The 9,410-nt window shown below is 38.2% G+C and overlaps 1 protein-coding gene across 2 annotated transcripts; it reads left to right on the top strand.

The window, feature by feature from the left end:
• Positions 1-643: 643 nt before the first annotated feature.
• On the top strand, positions 644-7,506 carry LOC137062238 (PDZ and LIM domain protein 2-like). 2 transcript variants are annotated; one of them, XM_067433094.1, is made up of 9 exons: positions 644-922; positions 1,038-1,189; positions 1,944-2,007; positions 2,153-2,208; positions 2,280-2,346; positions 2,700-2,773; positions 4,013-4,149; positions 4,253-4,328; positions 7,197-7,506. In XM_067433094.1, the coding sequence occupies exons 1-9, from the start codon at positions 830-832 to the stop codon at positions 7,351-7,353; spliced, it is 876 nt and encodes a 291-aa protein (XP_067289195.1). In that variant the 5' UTR covers positions 644-829; the 3' UTR covers positions 7,354-7,506. The 2 variants fall into 2 exon arrangements, with proteins under 2 accessions (XP_067289195.1, XP_067289194.1); XM_067433093.1 differs by having other exon boundaries at positions 2,277-2,346.
• Positions 7,507-9,410: the final 1,904 nt, after the last annotated feature.

Raw genomic sequence — 9,410 nt, 5'->3', positions numbered from 1 at the left:
TAATTATGGTACACTTATAATAAGTGTTTATATTGGGACTTTTTTCAGGCCAGACTGGTATGAACCGTTGCGGAGGAGCACAGTCCCTACGTGACTCGCCATAGACATAAACAGAGAGAAGTAGTTCCGACTGCATTGTTCTTCCGCAAGATGCATGCAGTTCTGTTTATTAACCGCTAGAGTGCAAAAGTTACAGGCTGCAGCTTTAACATTAAATTAAGAAGGGTTTGCATAGTATTCTGATTTTGCATTTCACTGATTTCATTCATTTTGTGGAATACAGAATCTTTTTTGTGCGAGTGAGATCAATAAATGCATGCTCACATTTAGTCTTGAACTGCGACCGTCATGTTCACATAGCGTACAGCTCCACTCCTGTTTTTCTCAACAAGGTGACGAGAGCTGTCAGTCAATACATGAAAACAAAGTACCTTGTGTTACTTATTTGAAAAAGTAACTCAGATATTTTGTTGTACATTTAAAAGTAATCCATTACAAGTTACTAAAGTAATCTGATTACTTAACTCAAGTTACTAAAAATGATATAGTTTAACCATAATTATTTCTTGCCAAGAGAACAGCCACAGAAGCTGGCATGGCATAAACAAACAAACAAAACCAGGAGGTGCAATCAGCTGAGAGCGTCATGTACAGATGTTTATGGGTGGTGTTGACCGCACACAGAGCCTCCATATCTCTAAGCTCCAGAAGAACTTTAAAAATACACCATAAACACGGCTGACCCCTTAAGTCTTACCGGCATAGGCCACAAACACACCGATTTTGTTGGTGTTAAAGGGCATTTAAATTCACAACTTGTGGCAGACAGATGACATTTAGAGTGAATTTGACAGGTCCACCACCATGGGGGTTTCGTATCTGTGGAGGAAGAGACTTCAAGAGGACTCTGACTGTCTCCAAGGTGAGCTAAACATTTTTGGCCCATTTCTCATGAACAAAATATTGAAAGTTTTCAGCACAAGATCTTGTTTGTATATAAATGAGCTGTAAGCACTTATCATGTTGTGTTTTGTCAGGTTCACGAAGGGAGCAGGGCAGGCGACGCTGGACTGCAGGCGGGGGACGTTATATTGGAGATTAATGGTCAGGATACTGCAGAAATGTTGAATGTGGAGGCTCAGAACGAAATCAAGATAAATGAACATCAGCTTTGGCTTCTTATTGAAAGGTTAATACATGAATACATATATCACGCTAAAAATGTCAAGCTAATTTTAGGGAGCAAGACTTTGTGCAATGCCTTATTTTCATGACAAGTAAGAACATCACTCAAATATTTCAGCATGTTTTTAAGATTTACAAATTGATTTGAATAATCCTTACTTATATTCTTCATATTATGGATTATTATTTTTGAGGGTATTTGCCCAAAAACTTTAATACTTATCTCATAATAATTATCTTAATGCAAACATGCATGATCAGGCATTACATTATGGCCACTGACAGATCATGGCACCTTTTTAGTGGGTGGGTTAAGTGAACATTTTGTCCTTACATTTGATGTGTTAGAAGCAGAAAAAATGGGCAAGATTAAAAATGTAAGTGAGTTTGACCAGGGCCAAATTGTGATGGCTAGACGTTGGTGGACCCCATTGACTTCCATAGCATTTTTTTTTTCATGCTACGGAGGACCATCAACTGTTTGGTTACATATTCTTTAAATCTTCTTTTGTGCTCAGCAGAAGAAGAAAAAAAGAATGTTCACAGTTTTGGAACAGCTTTAGGGTGAGGAAATGGCTGAACTATCCCTTTAAAGAAGTTAAAATAATATAATACAGGTCTAATTTAACCATTTCTATTTGTTTTTTGTAGTCGTGAAAAGGTAACCTGTTTTCATAAGATTCACCACAGACAAACACTGATTTGTGAAGGTTCTTCACTAAAACATCTTAAACATGCCGTTTCTCATTCTCTTACAGACCTGCTCAAACTGATGTCCTGCAGCGCCGCGGTCACCCTGATCCAAGACTCCCTGTTCATTCGGTTAGTTATTCACACAGTTTGACCAGTTCTTTGTGAACATACAGTCAATGCCAAATGTTGCTACAAGGCACATCGGTCTGACGAGTGTGAGAACGATCCTGTTTACTGTTGTGCAACTTCTTGCTGTTCTTCTTCTTCAACCCAGGATCTGTCAGTGAGGCCAAAGCAAGCCCATGAGTCGCTACAAGGCCAGTCCAAGAGGTTAGTGTATTAGAACCATGCTGTCTTCAAACAACATATCATATGTTTCTTATTGTTCATGTGTTCAGCAGTTCTCAGAGCTTCAAAGCCCCACTAGAGAGAAACTGCAGTCCAAACCAGCTGAAACAACACGAGCAGGTGGGTGCGTAATGTAGCTATGAGTTTATGTCTGTACATTTAGTTACCGCCAAATGGACAAAACCCAAAGGCTTTGCTGCCATCTTGTGTTCAGTAAAAAAAAGCGAGCCAAAATTAAGATTTGGAATGGAAGATGAAAGTTTTATTATAGTATTATTGATACAGTTTTTGTTCATTTTTTAATTAAATTGTGTTTTACATTATCTTTGTTTAGTTTTATATATATTTAGTTCACATATTGCCTTGGCAACTAGATATTTTTCATATTTTATTTCAGGTGATGTTTATTTTATTTTAAGTAATGATCATTTTTTTTAATGGTTAAGAGTAATGTTTCAGTTTATTAATTTCAGAAGGATTCCATCTCAGGACACAACTCTGCTTCTGATAGGATTCCGACATATAAATCACCGACCACCAAGAAAAAGTAATACCATCATGTTTGGCATGCAATATACATATTAATTGTGATTAATCGCATCTTATTGATTCTAGTAATGTATTTACTGCTCAAATAAGTAAGCTTAAGCTTCTGCCTACTCCTTTTGGAGCATCATATCTACGTTTTCTTTCCCCCCCCCCCCTTTATTTTAATTTTTTTAATCATATATCCTTCTGTTGAAACTTGTTACTATGTTGAATTTTGTAGAACAGAAATGATGTACTCAGATGCTCAAATAAATAATGATTCTTAAAGGGTTAGTTCACCCTGAAATCAAATTGATGTCATTAATGACTCACCCTAATGTCCTTCCACACCTGTAAGACCTCCGTTCATCTTCAGAACACAGTTTAAGATATTTTATATTTAGTCAGAGAGCGTATCCAAGTGTATACACACTTTACTGTCCATGTCCAGAAAGGGAATAAAAACATCATCAAAGTAGTCCATATGTGACATCAGTTAGTTCATTAAAATCTTTTGAAGCATCGAAAATACATTTTGATCCAAAAATAACAAAAACTACGACTTTATTCAGCACTGTCTTCTCTTCCACGTTTGTGTTCAAACCTCAAATAAAGATTCAAACAGTTATGAATCAGTGAATCGATCAATGATTCGGATTGCATGCCAAACTGCTGAAATCACGTGACACTGGTGATCCGAATCATTGACCGTTCCCTGTTGAACTGCCGGTATTTTGTGTGTGTGTGCGTCGAACTGTGCCGCGATTCACGTGAACAGCGTGAAGAGCACGGGCTTGGGATCGATTTTTCTCTTGTTCAGAAAAGTAACCTGCGTATTCGTTTTAGCCGATTGTAATGTATTTAGTTCAATAAAACTCATGCCTCCTCAGAAAACTTCTTTACTTAAGTTTGCTGTAAGCTAGTCCCGCTATCAGAGTAAAACCCTCCAGATCCAGCTGCCTAGATCTGCTACAGGATGTATGCCTATTTATGCATCAGCAGCATATCTTACACGCTCACAGCAGTGTTTCTGTGTATCTGTTAGCAGCAAGTCCATACTTGCTCTGAAACAGCAGCAATAATCATAAGCAGCAACAATAGCGTAGTCCAAATACATTACACACACAAACACACACACTCACACTCACCTAAAGGATTATTAGGAACACAATAATAATACTGTGTTTGATCCCCTTTCGCCTTCAGAACTGCCTTAATTCTACTTTATTCTCATTCTGCTCTTTGACTCTTGTCTCAGGGTAAGCTTTAATTATCCAGTATGGAGCTACGGTTCTGTTAACCCTGAAGAGCTCAGGAGAATCAAGAGTACGCAAGGTCAACCTCAGCGGCCCAGACAGTCCAACACTTTCAGAATACTACAGGAGGGACTAGAACGTGAGTATTTCATTCCACTCTTATAACATGATCTTGCTTTAAAACCTGTTAAATTAAACATAAAGAGTGCCTGATGTAATGTAAATGCACATGATTTGTGCAGGAACATCTCAGCCATCCGGAGCGATCCAGCACAATCAAAGGTTCCGCACCTGTGAGAGATGTGGCTACATCATTGTGTAAGAACCCTAAAAAGAGGACATTGTTGTTTTTTTACATTTTCATTTTTTAGAGTGTAATATTGCTGTTTGAGCATGAAAAAGGTCTGCAAAGTTTCAAAGCACAAATCCACTCCAAATTGCGGTATTCTCTATATCAGAGTGGACTGTTTCTAAATTCCCTGAAATGCTTTGATTTTTAGTCTTGAATGTTCCTCACACGTCACAATATCCCTTATTTAAAGATAGGTCATTTTCAGAGAGGCTAGCAATAGCAAGCTAGCTTTGAAAGCATAAGTTTCCACCCTACAGCATCTCTAAAGCCAGGCCTCCTCCAAAACTCATGAAGGTGTACAGGGGGGCAAACAAATGCATAAGACGAGACTGCGCTAAACTACCTCATGTCTCAATACACATAACATTACAATAATAATGAACATAAACAGCTTAAAGGGATACTTCACCGCTTTTTCAAATTAAAATGTTATTCCCTTAACTAAAACGAGTTGATACATACCTCTCTCGTCTCAGTGCGTGCTCTTAATCGCTCTGACTAAACCCCCTCCCCCCCATTGACAGAAATGAGAGAGGGAAGGGTAGATGTGAGGGAGGGACTTTTTACTGCGCTGAGTCGAAGTGCTATTCCGCAACACATTATAGTTCCATTTTAACCCGCTTAGAAAAGCGCCACGTTTTTTTTTGTCATCATACTTGATCGTTCAACTATTTGTGTAACTGTATTTAAATAGGGAAAACGTCGAGGTGTTTGGTCGCTTCTAACTTGATCTCCGAGTATAACGTCACGGCATTCCATCTCTTCCAAATTACAGTAGTTATGGTGTGAACGCAGCATAAGCTTGTTGTATTGTTTCAGGATGACCAACATTTTATTGTCCTACGACTTCCACAGACAATATATATTATGTTGCCAAAAGTATTGAGACAAAACCATTGACTTCAGGTGTTCCAATCACTTCCATGGCCACAGGTGTATAAAATCAAGCATCAGACGCTTCTACAAACATTTGTGAAAGAATGGGTCCCTCTCAGGAACTCAGTGGATTAATGCTGCCTTCAGGTGCTCTCGGAATTATCGTAAATATGAGTTTCCTATAGGTAAAAATTGCACATGAACGCCCTCACATTTTGAAACTTGAATGCAATGATTTCGTAATCACGACTTCAGAAGTCGGAATTATCAAATTTCCGATGGCACGTGAAGGCAGCATAAAGCATGGTATCGTGATAGGGTTCCACCTGTGCAATAAGTCCATTCGTGAAATTTCCTCACTACTAAATATTCCACGCTCAACTGTTAGTGGTGTTATAACAAAGTGGAAGCAATTGGGAACAACAACAACTCCACCACGTAGTGCTAGGCCATGTAAAATCACAGAGCGGGGTCAGTGCATGCTGAGGCGGATAGTGTGCAGAAGTGCCAACTTTCTGCAGGGTCAATAGCTAAAGACCTCCAAACTTTGTTTGGCCTTCAGATTAGCTCAAGATCAGTGTGTAGAGAGCTTCATTGAATGGGTTCCCATGGCCGAGCAGCTGCATCCAAGCCTTACATCACCAAGTGCAATGCAAAGTGTTGGATGCAGTGGCGTAAAGCACAAACACCACGGGACTCTAAAGCAGAGGAGACGTGTTCTCTGGAGTGACGAATCACGCTTCTCTGTCTGGTAATCCGATAGGCAAGTCTGGGTTTGGCGTTTGCCATGAGTATGGTACTTGCCTGACTGCATTGTACCAAGTGTAAACTTTGGTGGAGGGGGAATTATCGTGTGGGGTTGTTTTTCAGGGGTTGGGCTTGGCCTCTTAGTTCCTGTGAAAGGAACACTTAATGCTTCAGCATGCCAAGACATTTTGGAAATTTCCATGCTCCCAACTTTGTGGGAACAGTTTAGGGATGGCCCCCTCCTGTTCCAACATGACTGCGCACCAGTGCACAAAGCAAGGTCCATAAAGACACAGATGAGTGAGTTTGGTGTGGAGGAACTGGACTGGCCTGCACAGAGTCCTGACCTCAACCGATAGAACACCTTTGGGATGAATTAGAGCGGAGACTGTGAGCCAGGCCTTCTCGTCCAACATCAGTGCCTGACCTCACAAATGCGCTTCTAGAAGAATGCTCAAAAATTCCAATAAACCTAAACCTTGTGGAAAGCTTTCGCAGACGAATATAGCCACAAAGGGTGGGCCAACTCCATATTAAACCCTATGGACTAAGAATGGGATGTCATTAAAATGAATGTGCATGTTAAGGGAGGCATCTCAAAACTTTTGGCAATATAGTGTATTTATATAAATAAAAATATAAAGGTTTTCATAATTAAAGGCAGGGCCACTTGTGGACAGGTGCATGCTGCCACTGCAGTTTGTCTTCTGTCTGTTAGCCCACACACATCCCACCTCTTTGCCCATTTTCAGTTATCCGAGTGATATATATTTGACACGCTGCGTCAAGATGGCGACGGCCAGCTCTGCCCACTTCTGGGCTTCAAAAATGCTCTTCAGGAACCTAGGTGACATCACGGACACTAGGCCCATATTTTTTTTTACAGTCTATGGTTGGAATTGTTATGGTAAGAGCTTTCCAAAACACGATTAAAGTGGCTGACCAATCACAACACACTGGTCCAGCCAACCAATCAAAACACTGCGCTTTTTGGAAGGAGGGGCTACTTGGAGACCAGAACTAAAGTGTACTGACAGACAAGGAAGAGAGGTGCTGCAACAATGCAATATATTTGAAAAATATATTTTTCGAACATTCAAGAAAGAAAATTATATTCTACAAAATCAAGATTGTCCAATGCATGTCTGAAATGCGTAAAGATCACATACACATGGATGTTTAGCTCGTTTGACGGTGTCCTCCTGATGCAGAACTCAGGCGGTGAGGATCAGAGAAGGACGCTACAGGCACGTCGAGTGCTACACCTGCAGGGACTGTGATCTCAGTCTCATGGAGCGAGGGCACTTCTGTGTGGATGAGGGGCTGTACTGTGGGAAACATTTTCGGCAGAGACGCCAGGACCACTAAAAACACTGGTGACAATTACTCCAGTGACGTAATATGCGCCTTTATGTTTCATTTGTTTAAGTATGTTTTACGTAGTTTTATAGTTTTTTTAGTACCATTGAGATACAATTTTAGGTCTTATTAACAGTTTGAGTTCATATTTTTTTTGGTTAAAGTTTTGGTCATGTTTTTTTTAAAATGCCTATACAATTTTGTATTAGTTTTCATTGTGATTTTAGTGGGGGGGTTTTTTCTTTGCTTTTTTTTCATTTTAGTTTGACTAATTTTAGTACATCAAGTTAAACAAAAGCTATAGCTTTTTTCATTCATTCATTATTTTAATAATTATACAATAAAAAAATATATATTTTAAAATCTTATATATTTTATTTCAAATAATAATTTAGTTTTTATGTTTTCATGTTATAAAGAAAGTTATATGGTTTCAATATGGCAATTCCTTTAGTGCATGTGTTCTTAGTCCTCTCTAGGGGGCAGTATGCTCTCATGATTCACTATTGCATTACAGTAATTCAATACACGTGGTTCTGTGACTGAATATTAAAATTATGCTTTCAATTAGTGTCTGGTATTGAAAAGATGACATCATTGGAACGCAGCCCATGGCCATAACACAAGAGCGTGGTATTACAAAGATGCTTTTTTTACGTATGAATTTATTTTTGCTGCTGTAGCAAACCATAGCCTACAGTCTGACCTCATTTCACTATGTAAAAGAACACGATGATAAAGAGTTAAAGGGACATGCCCTGTTGACTTCCACTCCCCATGCAGAACTATGAAGGCCTTGAACGACGGGTTTCAGGAACAATACAAACGCATTATCCTCATGAAGGAACAGGGTTTGTTCACGTCATGTTTGTAAGGTTAACCCTGAATGACAATGAAGATTCATCAGTAATGTACGATGGCGACTTTTTTGTTAATACATTTTTGCTTACATAACTGTGGAAAAACAACAGATTAATATACAACTACAAATCATGAAACAAGGCACATTTATTTCTATAACGCTTTATACAACAGAATGTTTCAAAGCAGCTTTACAGTAATAAAACAGGAAAATACATGTTGCAAAATTCACCACAACTTCAATTCCATCGTAAAACAGCTCTACGGTACACATTGGTTTGACTCCTACAAGAAAAAATCCTTTGTTTTTGTTCAACCTATCTATTTTAGATCATTATAAAACTTTATTTTGAGTAATCTGGGTGGAAGTGTTTGTTTCAATCTCTTAAATGGCTTATTTCTGTTGGTTTGCTCTAAAAGGCTCTAAAAGAAAAGTGTTTTTCGTTTTAAATCTCTTTTGACATGAGAAGACAAATATATCCTGCTCATTTGTGTTCCTTTTTTCATGAACAATGAGAACTGGTCACTGCCAGAATGACGATTCACATAATTGTAGCTTTGTGTCAGAGCTTCTCTAATGGCTATATTTAGTCACGAGACATTTTAATTACACGTCTCTATTAAATTATCATTAAAAAGAGCATCATAGAATTATTATTTATAAGTTGCACATTGCAAAAGTCGCAGGGGCACTATGTGTGTGGATATTTTTCATAAAACATCAGTGCTTCACTGAAAGAAGTTTCTAAATATTTCTGTGAATTATAACCACCCCCCCCCCCCCCCCCAATGCTCCATTTATGGGTCCCAAACACTGCGTGATGTTATTTTTTTTTTTTTAGATTTTTCATTATGCTTACAAAAAGCAGCATTAGTCAGGGTTTAATTTAGGCCTTGTGATGTAAATAAATTAGAAAACAGTCCATACATTTTCATTTGAAGCAAAAATGATATTATATATTATAAATAAATAAAATTGTATATATATATATAGCCTACATAATATAGGCTACATTTAATTTTTTATAGGCCTATATATTTATTTTTTATCAGATAGATAGACAACAACAACAAAGACATTCACAAGACGCCAAATTCAGATTTATGGTATGTAAAAATAGCAGTAGGTTTTATATTTTTCACAACTTCATTAGAAAGATTTCGTTAGCTTGTTTAAAGCTCTACCCAATCCAACAATTATTCGT

Source organism: Pseudorasbora parva, chromosome 23 (assembly GCF_024679245.1).
Source record: "Pseudorasbora parva isolate DD20220531a chromosome 23, ASM2467924v1, whole genome shotgun sequence".
Taxonomy (NCBI): domain Eukaryota; kingdom Metazoa; phylum Chordata; class Actinopteri; order Cypriniformes; family Gobionidae; genus Pseudorasbora; species Pseudorasbora parva.
The sequence above is the reverse complement of the archived record's forward strand: the minus strand, read 5'-3'. Positions and strand labels throughout refer to the sequence as shown.

Bases quoted from the DNA above. Each gene is read 5' to 3' on its own strand.
- LOC137062238 (XM_067433093.1), top strand. From the start codon at position 830: ATGACATTTAGAGTGAATTTGACAGGTCCACCACCATGGGGGTTTCGT. The intron at 2,008-2,152 runs GTTAGTTATTCA...TCTTCAACCCAG, and splicing joins CAAGACTCCCTGTTCATTCG to GATCTGTCAGTGAGGCCAAA. The intron at 2,347-2,699 runs GTGGGTGCGTAA...TATTAATTTCAG, and splicing joins AGCTGAAACAACACGAGCAG to AAGGATTCCATCTCAGGACA.